The sequence below is a fragment of the Gadus chalcogrammus genome, chromosome 7, assembly GCF_026213295.1.
Source record: "Gadus chalcogrammus isolate NIFS_2021 chromosome 7, NIFS_Gcha_1.0, whole genome shotgun sequence".
Classification (NCBI taxonomy): Eukaryota; Metazoa; Chordata; class Actinopteri; order Gadiformes; family Gadidae; genus Gadus; species Gadus chalcogrammus.
In genome coordinates this window covers 10,441,635-10,463,590 of record NC_079418.1, presented here as the reverse complement: position 1 = coordinate 10,463,590, position 21,956 = coordinate 10,441,635, and the positions used below count along the sequence as shown (strand labels likewise).

At 42.4% G+C, this 21,956-nt stretch overlaps 2 protein-coding genes across 4 annotated transcripts; one reads left to right on the top strand and one right to left on the bottom strand.

The window, feature by feature from the left end:
* Positions 1 to 11,627: 11,627 nt before the first annotated feature.
* Positions 11,628 to 15,249, top strand: LOC130385963 (piggyBac transposable element-derived protein 4-like). The gene is made up of 3 exons (XM_056594748.1): positions 11,628 to 11,635; positions 12,342 to 13,865; positions 15,228 to 15,249. Exons 1-3 carry the CDS (start codon positions 11,628 to 11,630, stop codon positions 15,247 to 15,249), a joined length of 1,554 nt encoding a protein of 517 aa, XP_056450723.1.
* A 3,119-nt stretch (positions 15,250 to 18,368) lies between these two features.
* Positions 18,369 to 21,683, bottom strand: LOC130386712 (uncharacterized). Of its 3 annotated transcripts, none has more exons than XM_056595731.1 (6): positions 20,036 to 21,683; positions 19,851 to 19,922; positions 19,636 to 19,713; positions 19,339 to 19,395; positions 19,111 to 19,194; positions 18,369 to 19,000 (listed from the first exon to the last, which is right to left on the bottom strand). In XM_056595731.1, exon 1 carries the CDS (start codon positions 21,666 to 21,668, stop codon positions 20,079 to 20,081), a length of 1,590 nt encoding a protein of 529 aa, XP_056451706.1. In that variant the 5' UTR covers positions 21,669 to 21,683; the 3' UTR covers positions 18,369 to 19,000; positions 19,111 to 19,194; positions 19,339 to 19,395; positions 19,636 to 19,713; positions 19,851 to 19,922; positions 20,036 to 20,078. The 3 variants fall into 3 exon arrangements, with proteins under 3 accessions (XP_056451706.1, XP_056451707.1, XP_056451708.1); XM_056595732.1 differs by having other exon boundaries at positions 19,339 to 19,368; XM_056595733.1 differs by lacking the exon at positions 19,339 to 19,395 and having other exon boundaries at positions 19,111 to 19,152.
* Positions 21,684 to 21,956: the final 273 nt, after the last annotated feature.

Genomic DNA, 21,956 nt, shown 5'->3' with positions numbered 1-21,956 from the left:
ACCGTATATCAGGTTGATAATAAACTTGACTTTACCATCAGTGGATATGTTATTGTGAAGTGCGTCGTACGAGCATTGTACAGTTTTCACACCGTTTCCCGAAAGCATCGTCGGTAACGAACGTCGTGAAAACGCTCATAGTTAACGAGTGCTCCAGGGTACTCGTAGGACGCTAAGAGCATTGTTAGCCTATTATAGAGTGAACTCATTATTGCATGCGGGTGTCTTCATTCATAAAAAATGAAAACATTCGGGAGTATGCAATAATACAAATTATTCTAAAGTGGTCAGAGACTCCGAGCACAGCCCCGTCTTCCCCAGTGAACCAAGAAACCCCGCGCCTTGACGAACGGGGGATTTAACCCCCTCAGTTTAACACAGGAAACTTGAGATAAGAAGGTGAAATCGCCGGGCGTGCCAAGCTGCGACCGAACCGGCTCGGCAGTGTAAAAAGACCTATAGCCAGGGTTCGAGTTAGGTAGGAGCCAGTGGGAGCTGAGCTCCGAGAGAGGTCTGGCTCCCATGAAAGCAGCAAACTCAAATAGGCTATCTGTGGGGGTCTCTGAAAATATAGCAGCATAATATTGCAATTACAAAGAAAGCTATTCTCCCTTCCACATGCAGAGTTATATTGACGTTAAGTGGGATAATATAACGCAGGTCATTATCGGGAAAATAAGCCCAGACAGGGCGAACCGGACACCTACACGAAACGGAGGTGTTTCGACCTGAAGGGGCTTATTTTCGATAATGAGAGGCTACTTGCCAAACGAAAAAATAACTTCACAAGGTGTTTTTTTACAATTTATTTGTTACCAACTTACCATACGTAGTGTTGATCAGCAGAGAAATAGTTAGCCAAAGACGTTGACGTCGCTTAGCAACCAAAGAAGCTGGCGTTGTTGTGAATGGCCCATGCAAGTGAACGGAGTGTTCCACGGCATTGAGAAGATCTGTGTCATAATAGCACATATTTACGTCCTATATCCCCCCCCCCCCCCCCCGTCAAAATTCAGCGCAAGGCCGGTCTCCCCCCACCGTCAACAACTTTAAGAGACCCCCACAGAGATGGAATCATAACTCGAACCCTGCCTATAGCCTACTTCATCCTGCCCAACAATATGGGCAGGATCTAGACCAAGCTCTCCTAATCGGGTCAGCAATAGCCGCGTTTGAATGATGAATGGCACGTTGCATTTTTAATATCTACAAATATTTTATACTAGAGAGCCAATCAATGCAACCTTATGCGGAATCAGATAGTCGGCTCTCTTGCTGCGCAAAATATGTGTTTAAAAAATCAGCACATTAAGATAAATGTAGTTGTCACACAAGCTATTCTGGATTTTTGTAATATGGAATTATTTGAGGGGGGAAATTACGTGAATAAATGTATGCGCAGTGCGTTCAGGATTAGGACTGATACATATGTCGGCCTAGGCCTAATCAATTGTGTTTTAATATCTTTAGCATACATATTATTGCAATCTTTTCGTAGGCTACTCTGCGGTTGGCCTTGATGGGGAGATATTTTAACCCTTTTTAACCCCATTTTCCTGCGACATTCCTGCATCTCCCCCTGCTTCATAGCCCGTTTCAGCACCATGTCAGTGGACGGGTACAATCCTACGAACGTCGTGAGTGCAGCGAATGCGCGTTCATGTTAAGAGGAGTTTCGGGAAACGCTCCAAAGAAATTAACGATGGTTCGAAAGATCCATCGTGAGAATGATCGTACGAGGGAAGATCCATCGTTATCGGGAAACTGGGCCCTGCGCCATTGAGCAGTTTACATAGGAATGAATGGGCACCATTTTGGAATCCATTGTCCATTTTATAATATGTCCATGATTGAGACCCTTGAGAGTAGAGACTAGTAATAGAGTGTTCAGTAGATTATACAGATACATAGATATTATATATAATTAGTATATGCTACACGTCAACCTCCCAAGATTGCGCAATTTGATTGGTTCGCTATCTCGGGATATTGGTCAATATCCCATGATTGACATCTCAAAATTGATATTGTTTTCATCGCAGAATGTCAGCTGATAACAACAAATAAACCTTCAGTCTTTGGGGCTATTCCCCACTATTCACTTCGCCTTCGGCGAATAATTGTTGACTAATAGCCTAGATAGATAAATAGCCTAGTCAAGTCTTTATTAATACCAAACTACATGTCGGGAATTCATTAAAACCATACAGAACAAGGGAGACAACAAGTCTGACTGGACATACACAAAATACATCACATTAAAACTAGACCCATGCGTTGTTAGATAGACATATAGAAAGATAATTAAATATGTTCTATTATTTGCCTTGCGGAACCAGCCAATTTCATTTCATTTATTTAAAGGACAGTGCACATTGATCAACATTTCTGTAAATGCGCCAGTGTTAGCCAGCAGGCTAATTTTCAACTGTAGTCCTTTGGCAAGATGTTACACTAGGCACATGGTGGCTGAAAATAAAATAACATATTAAATCACACAGCAATTGATATACAGCAATAAAACATAATGCCATAGGACTGGCTCCATTAAAACATTAAAACATAAGACATATAACCATACAGCCATACAACCCTTAAGGGATCAATAAAGTAACCAACTATCCATCTAACTACAGGACAGCTAAAGTATATAGGCAGACAAACATTAATGTATTATGAGAGGCGCTCATATTTTCGTATGGTCAAAAGCCAGCCCTTAAGATGGTGTGTGAATGTATGGTGTGAGGTGGAGTTTCTAATGTCCACTGGCAATTGGTTCCATAGTTTAGAGGCTCTCACAGAAAAGCATAATTGGCCGAAGGAACTGGACCTAAGAGGGACTACACAGTCCCCTCTTAAGGCAGACCTTGTGGTTCTGCTGCTAGATTACTTCTGCTGTATGAAAGTGCAGAGTGGTGGAGGAGCCTTCCCATTAATGATCTTAAAGATTAGGCATGCATCACTGTGTTTTAAAATATTTTCCCAACTGAGTAAGTTATATTTGTTAAGAATGTTACAGTGTTGGTAAAGTTTTTTTTTTTTTTCCAAGACTTTAAGTGCTTGTTTGTGAAGTGATAAAATAGGCCTTAATGTTGTGCTACATGCCTGGGTCCAGCTTGTCATACAATATGTTAGGTGAGGGATTATCATAGTATTCATGTATAGCTTTGCTACAGGTGTTGTTATACAGTTCCTTATATATCTAAAATTTGCTAGGTTATATTTGGTTATTTGCACTACCTTTCTCACTTGATGTTTAAATGAAAGAGTAGAGTCAAGAATAATGCCTAGATATTTAAACTGTGTAACTGTTTGAATGACCTCCCCAGACACACAGACATTGGGTTCACAGTGAGATACAGTTTTGCTTTTGCTAAAAAGCATACAGACTGTCTTGTTAACATTGAGATTCAGCTGTGAGCAAGTAAGCCATTTACGTACATGTACCATTGTGTCGCTGAGCTTGGCAGCAGCTTGGGCTTTAGTTTTTGCATGAACATATATGACTGTATCATCAGCATACATTTGAATCTCACATCCAGTGCACACTGATGGCAGGTCATTTATGTAGATGCTGAACAGAGAAGGGCCTAGGACAGATCCCTGGGGTACACCCAGTTCGTTCCTCAGGGGTGGTGATGTCTCACCACTAACTCTCACACACTGAACTCTATTTGACAGGTAAGATGTCATCCAGTCGGTAAAACTGGTTGAGAAATTAAAATAGGACATTTTGTGGATGAGTATTTCATGGTTGACAGTGTCAAAAGCTTTTTTCAAATCTAAGAAAATTGCTCCAACTATACCTCCTTTGTCCAATTTAGACTTGATGTTTTCCACAAAGAAACAATTAGCTGTCTCAGTGGAGGGATTGGCTCTAAAGCCAAATTGCATGGGGTGCAGTTTAAAAGGACTACTGTTAAGATGCTCAGTCAATAGGCTACTTGCACAAGCACTTCCTGATTCGCCGTAATACAGCTCATCAGCTTCCGGTTCCAAGATGGCAACGTTCTACACCCGGTGTTTACAGGAGCTGCCGACAATAAATATCACAGATGTGCATCGTTTATGTCGGGAAACAAAAACTCAGACAAGCAAATTGGAGAAGGGGTTTAGGCTGTATGCTTCGACCTACATTCACAGCTACGAAGGTAAGAAAACGACGTCTAACAGACGCTAGCTACTGTCAAAGTCTAATCTGTCAGTTAACTGTCACTGTCGAACGTGTATTACAATGCAGGAACAGCAAACGCCAACAAGATTTCTTAACGAGTGTTTTATATCAGCCTTGATTTTTGCCTGTTGTGTTGAGTAATAATAGTTTAAGTACAGCCACGGTTTTGTGTATATAAAAGTAACATTACTTAGCTACCTAACGTTTCTTTCCATGTAGTAACATGTTATAGATGTGATGATGTGAGTAACCCAGTACAATTGAAGCTTAATGAATTTGTATGTGTTATTTCATTCAGTGTCCAATAAAGACAAGCTGACAGTGCAGGTCAGCGTGAGAGCCTTGTGCTACAGGTCGATGGGGAAGAGCGAGGCACCACAGTTTGAGTCTAGGCAGGAAGCTGTGTTCATCCCTGTTCAGTGGTGTTTGTTCGGTTAAGCAGTAGCCAAGTGTAGTCCTCAAGGGCCACCAACTTGAATGTTTTTCATGTCTCCCTGTTTTTCACACACAATTTAATATAGTCAAGGTAATGAGTACAAGGCTACAACTTTGGAATAGGAATAATTGTGGAATAATTGTGATTCTTGGAGTCCGCTTTAAAAAAAACCACATCTTTATTTTAAGCGGGAGAGAATATAACAGTAAGCATTCAGGGTGGTAGGCTTTTTCTAGCACAGTTGAAGTACTTACCTTCATAAGAAACAAGTTGTTTTTTACACCCATGATGCTGAGGTTATATTTCTAATGATTTACCTTTTTCTCTTAGATCAAGCTTTGAGATTCATCAGCCAAGGGATGAAAAAATAAAGAGTTAATCTATGGGCTGGAGCAGCTGTCTCTGAGAGGAAAAGAAAAAAAGTATAGCTCAAAAACAACAAATACAAATGCAATGGCATCACGTATAATTACATCTGTAACTACTTATAAAGTACTGTTGATGCACGTGCAGGTGCGACCACTTCTTTTTTCTGGGCAGCTGATTTGGCTCTGGAAACACGGACCATCTTGTAGAGAAGGCTCAATCAAAGACCAAAAAGCTATCAGATGGTTGTAGCTGGCAAATCTATTCACAAAAGACATCGCATAAAAATTTTCAATTAGAAGTGTACATCAAAAGTATACATTGTTACCAAAATAATGTCAACAGTAACTACTAAGATTAAGATTTTATCGTTTATATAATATATATATATATATATATATTATGTAGCAGGGTGATCTGTATTTCTCCCATATATCTGTTTCAGCCTCAGTCACCTCCCTTTTACCTGTATTGGGACTTGTGCCACTACGCAACGGTTGCTCTACCGGATGGCGTCGTAACTAATCCCTGGCACTCAGCTGACAGGTTTGTTTAGTTTCCTCTTTGGGTGCAGTTCAATAACTGCACCAACTTCCTGTAAGACAACCTGATGTGTGTGGATATCCAATGCCCTAATGTGTTCTCTGTGCTCTCTTTTTAGAGTAGTGTTCTTGTCCGGGCCGTATCTTTGGGAGGCGCGGTTTGGTGGTTTGCCGTGTACTTGCATGTAGATAAGTAGGGTGCTACCTGCTCAATTCATACATTTTTACAATTGTTTATTAATAGTATTTTGTTCTAGGACCAGCATTGGTGGAGTTGGAGACGGTCACATTCTGGCGCTTCAGTGCTCCTATTTTCATCTCATAGAATAATAACATGACTTTTTTCAACCATTTAAAAATAAACTTTTGTAGACTTGAACTGGAAACACGTCTCTGTAAGTCTTTACACAAATCTGTATTATAAATGTTGTTTGTTTTTGTACTATTGGTGTGGTCACATTCATATATATAAATTCTGATAAGACATGGACATCCCCAACTCCAATTACACCATCTCTCAACATGCCACTACTTGTGTCCTATTAATCATTCACAGACCTATTAAAGATCCCATGCCATTCTATTTTATGATGCTTTAATATAGGTATTAGTGGGCCACAAACACAGTATTCAAAGACGTCCCCGAAATTCAGCTGTGGTGCAGAGTTACAGTCACTCCGAAACAGTCGCACATTGAGCTTCCCCCAAACGCGCTGTTTCGGTGGGCGTGTCAAGGCACGTCAAGGAGGGGGGTGGGGGTGTGGCCCTGAACAGCTTGTAGCCACTACCATGCGCTCTGTATACGGTGGGCGTGTCAAGGCAGGTCAAGGAGGGGGGTGGGGGTGTGGCCCTGAGCAGCTTGTAGCCACTGACAGTACCATGCGCTCTGTTTACGGTGGATGTATCGCAATGGCTCGTAGAAACCCATATTATACATAGATATCTATATCATATAATATATAATATTATCACCTGGCCCTGAGCAGCTTGTAGCCACGGTACCATGCGCTCTGTTTACGGTGGATGTATCGCAATGGCTCTTAGAAACCCATATTATACATAGATATCTATATCATATAATATATAATATATATTATCACGGCCAAAAGCTGTGTGAGCCTCCAGACGATAGGTTATTATGAATCTCAAACGACCGCGTCTACTTCAGATTGATGTGGAAGTGGAAGAACCAGAGACGTCGGAGAACCCGACGAAGTCCTTTGTGATTCATTATATCGTCTGGACGCGCACACAGCTTTTGGCCGTGATGTATTATTTGATATAGATATCTATGTATTATATGATATTATTTAGATATAGAGCAGAGCTCCAGGTCTGTAACGCAAGTGTTGTACACTTCCTTGTTATTTGGATAACCGTTCTGCTGTTGGTGTTATGGCATAACTCGTCGGACTCTCGTCTCTGGTATTTCTACAACGAGACTCGTAGTGGGGGTTATCTCAGCCATGGTTGAGAATGAATTGGGGGAAAGGAACTTTGGCTTTGACTCCCTGAAGTAGGCTACATGAACCACGACATGGAGGAGAAAGGGATTGTTGGCCGCGAATGTATCCCGCTTGAGCCCTGCTTCCCGCCGCCTCGGCAGCGGTCAGCGCTAATCACCGCATCCTGAAGCCGAGGCGGTGGTCCATCGGCAGCGAGGCTCCGGCGGGAGACGACCGCGGTCAACAATCCCTTTCTCCTCCATGTCGTGGTTCATGACTTCAGGGAGTCAAAGCCAAAGTTCCTTTCCCCCAATTCATTCTCAACCATGGCTGAGATAACCCCCACTATGGGTCTAGTTGTAGAAATACCATAGACGAGAGTCCGACGTGTTATGCCATAACACCAACAGCAGAACGGTTATCCAAATAACAAGGAAGTGTACAACACTTGCGTCACAGTCCTGGAGCTCTATATCTAAATAATATCACATAATACATAGATATCTATATCAAATAATACATATTATCACGGCCAAAAGCTGTGTGCACGTCCAGACGATATAATGAATCACAAAGGACTTCGTCGGGTTCTCCGACGTCTCTGGTTCTTCCACTTCCACATCAATCTGTAGTAGACAGAACCACGCGCTGCCTGCTGCCTGCTGCCGGCGCAAGGCACCACCGCCCGGCTGCCCGCTGCCGGGCGGTGGTGCTTCGCGGCGGTGGTGCTTCGCGGCGGTGGTGCCTCGCGCCGCGGCAACCGGCGGCAGGCAGCATGTCGCAGTTCATGTACTTCGATGTCGTTCTGCCATTGCATTCAAAATTCTGTAACTAGCCTGTTACTACGAACTAAGCAACTACCATACACGTATTAGCATTTAGCACTAGCTCAATCACGACTCCTTCAGAATTCTTGTGGGTGGTTACGAACCAACCAAGTGGGCAGGGCCATGAATAATAGTTTGACAACGCTACGTCACAGTGTCACCTTATCCAGATTGGCTCATTTCTTCTGCCTTTTTCCTTTCATTGCCTATTGCATTCAGCAGACAAACTGCATAGATTTCAAACTTACCGCAGCTCACAAACTTATTCAGACCTATGTTATTTAACAAACAACAGGAAAAATGTGATTTTAATGGCATGGGCTCTTTAAGAAATAATTTGGTACAGTACTATAAATTAATCTGTAACGTAAAGCTATTTTCTAACCAACAATGTCCCTGACTGACACATATCCCCGTCACGTAGGGACTAGGGGATATGTGTATACTATACAGACTAATACAAAAAAAGTGACTGTGAAAAAGTGACTTCCCTTGTGTAAATTCGGATGTCTGCGTCGGAGCCAGCAAACCGCTGCAGTCCAAACTCTCGCTGGAGACGTAACTCCTGTAGCTCCTTTCTCAGCTCCTGTACTTCATTTGAGACGCTTTCAGCAGCGGATGCGGACACATCCATGGCAGTTGGTTCAGAGAGAGCAGTAGTCTTGATCGTTGAATAGGAGATCAACTTCATCTTCCGGAGGGGCAGTTTCGACGAACCGATCAACTCTCTCCCACACGCCGCGCCTTGGGGTTTCGACTGTATACTGGTTCCACTCAAAAAGGGTCGCTACGGCACCTTTTGCAAGTTTCCTTCGACCCTGAGGAGTAGTTGGCTCAATCAACTTGTCGGGACTAAAGTGTCTGCTACAGACCTTGGAGTGAGTGGTGATGACATATGCATCCCGGCGTATGTTCACAATCCATCGACTCCTCACGTCAGTTTGGCTCGGAAAGCCATGAAAACTTAATACCCCGTTGAATTTTGCTGACGCTGTACAGTGGGGGACACAGCAGTGCTCTGCGTAGGTTGTCTCCTGCCTCTGAAAAGGTCCAGTTTATAGATGTTTGCGGTCTTGATCCATGTTTACAGTATCAAAGTCAGCAGGCTAGCGCGATAAACACAGACCGGAAGCAACCGAGCTGTATTATTTGAAACAGGAAGTACGTCACACAGCTTAGTGCATACACCCTATTAGGGTGTATATATATACAGGAAGTACGTCACACAGCTTAGTGCATACACCCTATTAGGGTGTATGCACTAAGCTGTGTGACGTACTTCCTGTTTCAAATAATACAGCTCGGTCGCTTCCGGTCTGTGTGTTTATCGCGCTAGCCTGCTGACTTTGATCCTGTAAACATGGATCAAGACCGCAAACATCTATAAACTGGACCTTTTCAGAGGCAGGAGACAACCTACGCAGAGCACTGCTGTGTCCCCCACTGTACAGCGTCAGCAAAATTAAACGGGGTATTAAGTTTTCATGGCTTTCCGAGCCAAACTGACGTGAGGAGTCGAACATACGCCGGGATGCATATGTCATCACCACTCACTCCAAGGTCTGAAGCAGACACTTTAGTCCCGACAAGTTGATTGAGCCAACTACTCCTCAGGGTCGAAGGAGACTTGCAAAAGGTGAAAAAAGATGAAGTTGATCTCCTATTCAACGATCAAGACTACTGCTCTCTCTGAACCGACTGCCATGGATATGTCCGCATCCGCTGCTGAAAGCGTCTCAAATGAAGTACAGGAGCTGAGAAAGGAGCTACAGGAGTTACGTCTCCAGCGAGAGTTTGGACTGCAGCGGTTTGCTGGCTCCGACGCAGACATCCGAATTTACACAAGGGAAGTCACTTTTTCACAGTCACATTTTTTGTATTAGTCTGTTATTAGCCTAGTCCCTACGTGACGGGGATATGTGTCAGTCAGGGACATTGTTGGTTAGAAAATTGCTTTACGTTACAGATTCATTTATAGTACTGTACCAAATTATTTCTTAATAGGTCTGTGAATGATTAATAGGACACAAGTAGTGGCATGTTGAGAGATGGTGTAATTGGAGTTGGGGATGTCCATGTCTTATCAGAATTTATATATATGAATGTGTCCACACCAATAGTACAAAAACAAACAACATTTATAATACAGATTTGTGTAAAGACTTACAGAGACGTGTTTCCAGTTCAAGTCTACAAAAGTTTATTTTTAAATGGTTGAAAAAAGTCATGTTATTATTCTATGAGATGAAAATAGGAGCACTGAAGCGCCAGCGCCAGCGCCAGAATGTGACCGTCTCCAACTCCACCAATGCTGGTCCTAGAACAAAATTCTATTAATAAACAATTGTAAAAATGTATGAATTGAGCAGGTAACACCCTACTTATCTACATGCAAGTACACGGCAAACCACCAAACCTCGCCTCCCAAAGAAACGGCCCGGACAAGAACACTACTCTAAAAAGAGAGCACAGAGAACACATTAGGGCATTGGATATCCACACACATCAGGTTGTCTTACAGGAAGTTGGTGCAGTTATTGAACTGCACCCAAAGAGGAAACTAAACAAACCTGTCAGCTGAGTGCCAGGGATTAGTTACGACGCCATCCGGTAGAGCAACCGTTGCGTAGTTGCACAAGTCACAATACAGGTAAAAGGGAGGTGACTGAGGCTGAAACAGATATATGGGAGAAATACAGGTCACCCTGCTACATAATATATATATATATATATATATATATATATAATATATATACGATAAAATCTTAATCTTAGTAGTTACTGTTGACATTATTTTGGTAACAATGTATACTTTTGATGTACACTTCTAATTGAAAAATTTTATGCGATGTCTTTTGTGAATAGATTTGCCAGCTACAACCATCTGATAGCTTTTTGGTCTTTGATTGAGCCTTCTCTACAAGATGGTCCGTGTTTCCAGAGCCAAATCAGCTGCCCAGAAAAAAGAAGTGGTCGCACCTGCACGTGCATCAACAGTACTTTATAAGTAGTTACAGATGTAATTATACGTGATGCCATTGCATTTGTTGTTTTTGAGCTATACTTTTTTTCTTTTCCTCTCAGAGACAGCTGCTCCAGCCCATAGATTAACTCTTTATTTTTTCATCCCTTGGCTGATGAGTCACAAAGCTTGATCTAAGAGAAAAAGGTAAATCATTAGAAATATAACCTCAGCATCATGGGTGTAAAAAACAACTTGTTTCTTATGAAGGTAAGTACTTCAACTGTGCTAGAAAAAGCCTACCACCCTGAATGCTTACTGTTATATTCTCTCCCTCTTAAAATAAAGATGTGGTTTTTTTTAAAGCGGACTCCAAGAATAACAATTATTCCAATGTACCTGTACTTCTGCTGTGCAAACGACAATAAATATCTTGTTTATTGAAAAGTTGTAGCCTTGTACTCATTACCTTGACTATATTAAATTGTGTGTGAAAAACAGGGAGACATGAAAAACATTCAAGTTGGTGGCCCTTGAGGACTACACTTAGCTACTGCTTAACCGAACAAACACCACTGAACAGGGATGAACACAGCTTCCTGCCTAGACTCTAAAACTGTGGTGCCTCGCTCTTCCCCATCGACCTGTAGCACAAGGCTCTCACGCTGACCTGCACTGTCAGCTTGTCTTTATTGGACACTGAATGAAATAACACATACAAATTCATTAAGCTTCAATTGTACTGGGTTACTCGCATCATCACATCTATAACATGTTACTACTTGGAAAGAAAAGTTAGGTAGCTAAGTAATGTTACTTTTATGTACACAAAACCGTGGCTGTACTTAACCCTTAGATGCATAAGTGGGTCAAAAATGACCCGGTGAGGTTGTTTTCTTGAAATATCTTTGTCATGAAAAATTGTTTTAATTTCATGTTCCAGCCAGGTATTCCTCAAAAAACATGTTTTTGATATAATTCCATTAACATTTTTAACTTACCCTCTATACATTTTAAGAAATTGTAGTTTTTTGTTTACTACCCCAAGCTTCCATAAGTGGGTCAAAAATGACCCCCATGCATTTTCTATGGAATCCTTTGATTCTTATCAACTGTGGCTGTCAGGAATAAATTAACTGTGGACAACACAGACTATATCAGGAGTGTCACCCCTCAGGAAGATTATTTTACACAAGAGCTGATACGTGTAAGTATTATCTTCATATAATATGTGTGTGTGTCTTTCATGACTGCTATTATTATTTATTATATTATTATAACAAATTAGCCTACTTTATAACTAACACTAGCTAGCTAACTAAGATAGCTAACATTACTATATGTATTGTGTGTGTGCGACGCGTGTGTGTGTCATTCATGATTGTTTTGTGGAAGAGTATGTTATTATTTATCGACAAATTAGCCTACTTTATAACTAGCTAACACTAGCTAGCTAACTAAGTTAGCTAACATTACTATATGTAGTGTGTGTGTGTGTGTGTGTGTGTGTGTGTGTGTGTGTGTGTGTGTGTGTGTATAGCTACATATTGATCTATTGAAAACATTACTCTTATATTTCCTCATCCAAGGTGTCATGATGGAGAGGCAGTAACGGGGTTGGACTCAGAGTCTGAAATTTCGGATGATGAGGATCCAGACTATTGTGCAGGTGGCAGTGGCAGTCGTCCACCTGGAAATCCAACTGAACAGGATCAATCCGACTCAGAAGATTCCTCTTCTGTGTCCTCAGAAGAAGAAATTGTCCAAATAATGCCCAACAGAATGAGTCGGAAGGGCTCTTACTGGAGCGAGTTACCTCCCCCCCAGGGCAGAACACAGAGCCCCAATATCCTAAGAAGTCGGCCAGGGCCTGCACAAGGGCTTAGCACCGTCTCACCAAAAGATGCATGGGAGCTCTTTATCACTGATGATATAACACAAGAGGTGATGAAGTGCACAAATTTGGAAGGACGGAGAGTAGCAACAGCTAGAGGAAAAGAATGGAAGAATGTCACCAAAGATGAGTTCATGGCCTTCATTGGATTGACCCTGCTTGCAGGAAGTGAGAAGAACTGGGATGTTTCAGTCCGTGAGCTGTTTGGGAGTCCTCTGAATAATCCCATGTACAAGGCCACTATGGCTGTTGGAAGATTTGAAGACATTCGCCGTACCTTGCGCTTCGATGATAAGAGGACCAGAGCCTTCCGACTGGAAACAGACCATATGGCAGCCTTCCGTTATGTTTGGGACCTGTTCCTGGTCAACTGCAGACAGCGATTCATCCCCAGTGATTGTGTCACTGTGGACGAACAGCTTGTGCCATTCAGGGGTAGGTGCAAGTTTGTACAGTACATGCCAAGCAAGCCCGCCAAGTACGGCATAAAGATCTTCTGGGTTTGTGATGCACGCATCCCCTATGCAATAGATGGTATAGTTTACACGGGGAGACAACCAGGGGAAGAAGTTCAGAAGAATCTGGGGGAAAACATTGTCCAGCAGTTGTGTAGTAGATTTAGAAACACAGGTCGCAACATCACCATGGATAACTTTTTCACCAGTGTGCCTCTTGCGCAGCATCTCCTGGAGAAGGATCTCACTATTGTGGGGACTCTACGTCAGAACAAGCCAGACATCCCTCCTCTGATTAAGCCTTCCAAGTCCAGGGAGGTTCACAGCACAGAGTTCGGATTCAACGACAGCCTTACCATGGTCAGCTATGTCAGAAAGAAAGGAAAAGCTGTTGTGCTCCTGAGCACGATGCACCACGACAAAGTAGTGGATGAAAATAGCAGAAAGAAAAAACCAGAAATAATCACATTTTACAATAAGTTGAAAGGAGGTGTAGACACCACTGACCAGATGGTTGGCACCTACACCTGCAAGCGCCAAACACAGAGGTGGCCCATGGTGCTGTGGTACAACATAATTGACATTGCCACCCTGAATGCCTACACCTTTTTCACGGCTCAGCACCCAGAATTCAAGAGCGGCATCACCAATGCACGACGGCTCTTCCTCAAAGAGCTGTCAAAGGAGCTTGTCACACCACACATGAGAAGTCGACTGGAAGGATGCCCCCAACTGCAAACCCCGATTATTGAAGCAATGGAAAGGTGTGGGGTGACAAAAGCCACAATCCAGCCACAGGAAAGAAGCAGACAGGGCCAACCAAAGAGAAAGAGGTGTCAGATCTGCCCAAGTAACAAAGATCGCAAAGTAAACAATAGGTGTGGGAAATGCAATGTACCTGTGTGCAATGATCACAGCCAGAAACAGGTAGTTTGTCTGAACTGCATACAGTGATGAGACAAGAAGGCAAAACAGGGAAAAGAGAGAGGAACTGTCAATGACTGGACAGTTACAGACAGACGGAAGGACGGACAGACAGAAAGTGGATGTTCACATTTTTCTATTGCTGTTCAGGGTAATTTTATTTTTCAAAAATGTTAAAAAGTGAAAAATAAAGATATTTCAAACATGAAATAATTCTTGTGTGGTCCTAAATATAATACTAATATAAGTGATAAGTGATAAGTGATTATTCATGACAAAAATGGCATAAAAACACATTGATTCTAATATGGGTCATTTTTGACCCACTTATGGAAGAGTGTAGGGTCCAGTCACTCGTGCATCTAAGGGTTAAACTATTATTACTCAACACAACAGGCAAACATCAAGGCTGATATAAAACACTCGTTAAGAAATCTTGTTGGCGTTTGCTGTTCCTGCATCGTAATACACGTTCGACAGTGACAGTTAACTGACAGATTAGACTTTGACAGTAGCTAGCGTCTGTTAGACGTCGTTTTCTTACCTTCGTAGCTGTGAATGTAGGTCGAAGCATACATCCTAAACCCCTTGTCCAATTTGCTTTTCAGAGTTTTTGTTTCCCTACATAAACGATGCACATCTGTGATATTTATTGTCGGCAGCTCCTGTAAATCACCGGGTGTAGAACGTTGCCATCTTGGAACCGGAAGCTGATGAGCTGTATTACGGCGAATAAGGAAGTGCTTGTGCAAGTAGCCTATTGCGATACATCCACTGTAAACAGAGCGAATGGTACCGTGGCTGCAAGCTGCTCAGGGCCACACCCCCACCCTCCTCCTTGACCCGCCTCGCTCCTCCTCATTTGCATTAAAGCTACAGACACCAAAACAGCGCATTTGGGGGAAGCACAATGTCCGACTGGCTCGGAGTGGCTGTAACTCTGCACCACGGCTGGATTTCGGGAACGTCTTTGAATACTGTGTTAGTGGCCCACTAATACCTATATTAAAGCATCCATAAAATAGCATGTCATGGCACCATTAACGCCCCGAGAGAACGCGGCCGAACCAGTAACGATGGAGAGCCAGAGGCTACACATAGGACTCCCCCCTATACCCGAGGCAAGACCAGCCCAGCTAACGGGACCCTGAACCGAGACAGTACCGTGACTCTCGGAGTCATCGGTTTTCTTTTCCACGTAGGACACGGATCCTCGTGAAGTAGCATGTATTGTGAATAAAAGCCTAATTTCTCGGTCTGAAACGGATGACAGTGTGGTAATTGTGGGAACGCAGAGACATTATTGGGACCAGATTGCCACAATGGCCATTGACAAAACATGTCGGTTGACACCATCGCCGACTGCTGCATCTCCTGAAGATGAAAGATTAATACAGATGAGTACAAGCAACCACATTATATACAATATACAAGAAAAACTTGGCTATTGTGCTACACACTTGAGATTCAACTACAACAAACGCAACAAGTTCTGTCTTCCATGGATAAAGTATCGTGCACCAAAACCTCATTATGCAATTTTGATTTTTAAGCCAAAATTCAGTTGATAATGCCTCTAATGAAAGTAAATAAGTTATGCTGTTTGTTTATACCTCTCAGCCTGCACCTGAATGACTTGCCCAGTTAACATCATTCCTTTTATAGAATGAAATAAATGAACGGTCCTGTTCTTCATCATCAAACATGTTGAGAGAGAGAGGAGGAGGCGTGGACAATCAGAGTTACGGTCCAGGAGATTTTCTCTGAACAACTGACAAGCTTTCTGAGGGTCTACTTCAGTGGCCCTCACTGGTTGGTGCAAAGGAACTTCAAAAATGTTATACATTTCAGTGACATTTTGGAAGCTCAGCATTTTAAAGCAATATATTAACTGCAGAAACTTGATATCAATGCATTGGATCAAGCATTCTGTAGCAAGTTTTCTAATTTACGGCTAAAACGTTTTTCTAGTTTCATATTACACCACAGCAGTGATAGTTATGAAGAAACAACCTTCTAAAGAAGATGGCGCTAATCGTGGGCGTTTCACTGAAGGTCCTGGTAGTTCCTCTCTCGTTGGACCAGCTGCTCCACTGTGAAGAGCAATGTCCATTCTTATCAGACAGACAAAAAAATGTTACTCGCAAGATTGGCAAACAGAGAGAAATCATGACTAGTGATTATTTTTCACATATTTCTTTCTGCATATAGGCTTCACCATCATACAAAGTCATATCAAATTGGAACCCTAAAAAGTATCTAGCTCTGCTATTTGTTCTACTGCGATTACAAATGTGCAGCACATGCTCTGATGCAGCCACACTTTAAATGTGCCTAACCTTACTCAGAACATGAACTTGAACTACTCTTACCCGTTACCACATGTGCTTGCATGAGATGGGAGGACACAAATTGGGAACGATGCAAGACAAATTGGGCAAACCTACAAAAAAAGAAAATCCATATTTTTAAAACAGATCAAATATTTTATGAGAAAAAGCATCATGGTTAATGAACTTCTTTCAGACATGTGATATTTGCTAGATACAGGAGATATATTCCTATGCTCAATAATGAGTGCATAAATGAGTGTCCCTGTACAAAAGGTAAGTTCGGTGAGATATATTATACCCTACAGCTTCACACACCTGTAAGCATCATGTCATTATGTCCCAAAACATCTGCTACCTTGCTTCCCATGGTGAAAAAAGAATAAGGCTATATTATTGATTTGCAAAGTTACATGAAAATAAAACATAAATTACCTGAGGATTCCTTCCATGTGGTAGGTGAGACCGGCTGCTCAATAATAATAGGAGAATCATCAAGAGGTGTCTCATATTCACTCTCCTTAAAAGAAAAAGAGCTAGTGCTATAGACTTTGAAATAGTCATTTGCACACACCAAAGTATTACATGTTCATTTATAAAATAAGAGAAACATTTGAATAACGGCTTACAATCAATGTGCCATTGCATCACATGTAGCGGCAAAAGCTGCAAAGGCATTTGACTGCCACATGTGAGGCAGCTTGACTGAGGCATCATGCAAACTCAGCCGTCATAGGGGAGGGATTCAGTTGAGAGGAGTACCTTGAGGAGTACCCCTCGGACTTGAAATTATGCTCAACTTATGACGTCCGCTACCACCTATTTTGAAATGTAAAGAGGAACAACACAAATGTCCTTTAAAACCTTGTTAACCTGCATATTCATTTCAGGCAAATTTGAAAATGTTGTTTACCACTTGGAATAATATTAATGGTATTTCAAAGTAGGATGCCACATAACACATCTCTGGGGCTTTGAATGTGAAAAACAATAAAGGCTATAATTTTCCCATCATTGGATATTGAGATGAGAACATCCAGCCTCCTTTCAAGGTTTTAAGATTGGGAAATCCCCCCTCAAGTAGAGCCACAATCTTTAAAACAAAGTGAAATATGATTCACAATATAGAAAGTTATTTACATTTTTAATCATTGAGCAATCTACAATATTGTATATATGATTACCTCGCTGTGTGAGGGTGTCTGGTATACTGAGCATCCTCTTTCCCAGGCCAGCATATGCATGTTCTAGCTCTTCAGAACCCTTTGGAGTGAACTGGCTGGGCCCTGAAAGGACATGCATATTAAAATCTGTCCTTTTAACAATGCAGGGGGCAGGGGCAGGAGAATTGAATCTTTTTTTCCCCCTTGGCTGCTCACCAAACATACTCAGAAATTGCCTGTTGTGGAAAATAACAAAACTGTTGGTGATGAAACCTAGAATAAATCTAGAGCAAGATTGGTCCATAATAAAAACGTATGGCTTTAGTTTATGGTTTTATATGCCATGTTTTCAATAATTGGAATTTATTAATAGCTAAATAAGAGCATAAAATACACTGATTCTGTTCGGTAACTTTATAGTCCCCGGGTTGACGATATTCAAGAGACCAATACATCACAGATTAACTTAATACCATCGTCGTGGTTGGACTGATCTTTCGTGAAGCATTACTATGCATACATTTTATTGTCATATATTAAAATAAATAGTGTCTTGGATCCCCACAAGGCCGGCGACTGTAAGGAACATCACAGGTTTACATGAATTGTAATTTGACAAGCAGCATACGAGTACATTGAGAAATCCAGATGGAAAATGTCTGAAACCAGCCATGATATTGATAATAACAGTAAATTTGTAAAATGGTGGGCGAGCTCAAATAACAGAAGCACAAACATCAACAGGATACAAACCATGAACTACTGAACTGTGAAATATAGATATAGTAAATTAATTTCTTCACCTTCGCATGGCCTGCCTCACCATATCATTATTGGTCACAGGTTGGGCACTGTCTCCAGCCCTGACTGGTGGTTGGTTTACTCTGCCCATGTGCGACGAGGTCAAAGCAGCAGGCTCGGACAGCTCCCTGGCTAACAATTGTTGCACAAAAGCCCGTGCTGCTACCTCGTCTTTAGGCGATAGACCCTGTCACACAGCCACGTTATTTTCACTCATGTTAATTTCATATCAAGATGTAGTAGCGGAAGAGCACATTGAGCATGAGCAAACAGGCTACATTAAGAAAGTTTCAAGTCATTCTCGAACTAACTTCCCGACCTAACGTTAAAACTTAGCAAGAGCATTAATTGTAGGTCCAAGACAGGGCTGGACTGGGAGAACAAAACGGCCCGGGCATTTTTTGGCTCAGACCGGCCCACATAATTAGCGGAGCACACCTGCCATTAAATTGACGTAACTTATGTCTTCTAAATGTACAAACGTTCTGGCCTAGTGGAAAAGGTGCACAATTTAACTAAAAAAACTCTCTTTCAGGTACCAAAAAAACACCAGGAAATGTGCAGTGACTTCACACTCAATTGTTTATTTAAAATGAATCTATAAATTTGTCATGATAGCTGATAGCCCCTGGCAGCTGCCGATGAACTGGCGTTATCTGCTCTCTTCAGTCCAATCAGCTCCTTGGACAGAGAGAGAGGGGGGGGGGCACATACCCACTCTGATGTTAGGCACATACAACATCAGATTTTTAACGCTTTTATGTCGTGGTAATATGGATATGTTTACTCACTTGGTGCATAGCCTTGTCTGCGCTCTTCAGTTCCAATCAGCTCTTTGGGCACACACACTACAGTCAATCAAACACTCATGAAACCTACAGATAGCCACACACACACACACACACACACACAGAGGGGGGGGGGGGGCACATACCCACTCTGATGTTAGGCACATACAACATCAGATTTGTAACACTTTTATGTTGTGGTAATGTGTATATGTTTATATGTTTACTCACTTGGTGCATAGCCTTGTCTGTCTACACCGACTACAGTCCATCAAACACTCATGAAACCTACAGACACACACACACACACACACACACACACACACACACACACACACACACACACACACACACACACACACACACACACACACACACACACACACACACACACACACACACACACACACAGATAGAGAAGAGGAGGGGGTTGCATGCACACTTTGATGTTAAGCACATACAAGCTCATAAAAAATCTGGTTTGCAACACGTTTATTATGTTCTGGTGAGGTATAAATGTTTACTCACTTGGTGAATAGCTGACTTCACCGGAACCAACGCTCACAAACCCCGTCAATCCAGTAAGAACTATGTACATGTGAAGCCCTAGAGGGACAGGATTTCATAAAGAGGAAGACACAGAGAAGTGAGACTTGAATACATTACATGTGTGTGTGTGTGTGTGTGTGTGTGTGTGCTTGTGTGCGTTTGTGTTTGAATCAGATTGATTTCTTCTCACTTACCCAGAAACCAAACGTCTGTCTATCTCCAAAAACAATCCTCACAATCCAATCTCACAATGCTGAAATGGAAGCCTAAAAACAGTAAATAACAGAAAAGGATGTAATGCATGTTAAAGGGGGGAAAGGGAAAAAGTTTTAATTTCAAGCCAAACAATTACATTCATTTCCATAACTATAATACTTACTTTGTGAAAGCAAGTCGTCGCCACAACCTGAGACAGAGGCTTCCTAAAAGGAATGAGGCATGAGGATGTCCTTTTCTGTGGACATCAGCATGAAGGCCTCCAATTTACCAGCAGATAAGCTGCTCCTCAGCCTGCTCTTGATGAATTTCAAAGTTGAAAATGATCTTTCGCAGGCTACCTGTGTCACTGAGAGTGTCAGCAGATATTTGTAGGACAGAGAAAGAAGAGGGTATGCGTCTGTGAGCAGGTTGAATCTGAGGAGAATCTGGTAGCAACACAGGGGGCAGTTTTTACATGAGGCACAGGCTTTGCTGACAATTTCCATCTCTGGGTCTCCACCAGGTCCTTCCTCCACAGTACGGGATGTGTACTCATCTAGTGGTGGACGCTTCAGCATGTCCCACTGGCTTGCCAAGCTTTCAAGTTCAGATTGTAAATTTGATATGGTTGCCGAATTGTTAAATTTGATGAGACTTCTGCTTAGGTCTTTCAGTGCAGACTCAGGAAGACCACTGGTTTTGATATCTGGGAAGTTTCGGGGGTCAAGAATTGAGAGGTCCGCATACAGATTGCCGTTATCGAGGAATCGTCTTTGCATGGCCTCAATAACGGTGTCCATAATTTGGTTATGGACTTTAACCTCATACGTCTTGCTTGGGTCATTGGAAGTTTCATCCTGGGCCATCTCTCCTGGCATGGACTTCTTCGTCTTTGGCCTCCTCTGCGGTAGTGAAACCTCCACCTCCATGCCCATCTCCTCATCCTGCTCCTCCAGCTTGTCATTTGCCCACTTCACAAAACTCTCTGTTGCATCCTTGACTGTCTGGAAATCTCTTCCCATCTCCTGAAGGGCCTCGTGTGTGGACATCACCATCCTGTGGGCAGAGAGGATGTCCATCCCGCCTGTTTGGAGGTATTTGGATAGTGGGGTGGTCTTCTCAAATATCCGCAAGAATAATTGCGCGGTCAGGATGGTCTCGTGTCTGAGAAGGCCATCTTTGTATCCCCTTGCTTTGGATCTTACATTTGACTTCACTGTCGTCTGGTCTTGAATGGCTGAAAGGGTGCACAGAACATCAATGTAGAGACAGTCCTGCGGTTTCCCAAATGAGCCAAACACTTTCTTTAAGGCATCATGCTTTGCCCACCAGCGTGTCTCTCCAATGGGTCCTATGCGCTTGTGCCTGCTGCTGTGGCTTTCCTTCTCCCATACGTTCATTCTCTGATGAGATTCTCGGATGAACACAGCGATGTCATTCAGGAGATGAAAAAGAGATCCACTCTCTATCACAATTTCAGTGGTGTCAGAAAGAACGAGATTGAGCACATGAGAGTAGCACCACACATGGACATGGTGAGGAGATTGTGATGACAAGAGTGAAGAGAAGCCTCTGTATCTTCCCTGCATGTTGGCAGCTCCATCTGTGGCATTTCCAATGCAGAGGCTTTTGTCTAAGTTCAGACCATCAAGCACATCACTCAACAACTGAACAAAGGCCTCTCCTGTGGATGAACTGCACCTTACCACAGCAACAAGCCTCTCGTGTACAGTATCAGTGACGTACCGAAGCACAACTGAGCACTGGTCTTGTGCTGTGATATCCTGTGTTGTGTCCAGTTGTACAGTAAACATGCCGGCTTTTTTTAATTTCCGTGCCGATGTTGTCTTTGATCATCTTAAGGATTGTGTCAATCACTGAGTTGACAGTCGATTTAGACAGCAGAGTGACAAGGGAACCCCTGCCTCTTGAGCCTGATGCAGGTTCATGGAGCTTTTTGCTTTTATGAATTATGTCACTGAGATGTTCTTTCAATGCCACATCATATTTCCCCAGCAAAAGTATCATCTCCAAAAAGTTGCCATGATCAAGGCTGCTGTCCTCTAGAGTATAAGCAGCCTCATTGTCTTCGTGCCTGTAGC

Bases quoted from the DNA above. Each gene is read 5' to 3' on its own strand.
- LOC130385963 (XM_056594748.1), top strand. The intron at 13,866-15,227 runs GTGTGGGGTGAC...TTTTCCACGTAG, and splicing joins ATTATTGAAGCAATGGAAAG to GACACGGATCCTCGTGAAGT.
- LOC130386712 (XM_056595731.1), bottom strand. From the start codon at position 21,668: ATGTTTACTGTACAACTGGACACAACACAGGATATCACAGCACAAGAC.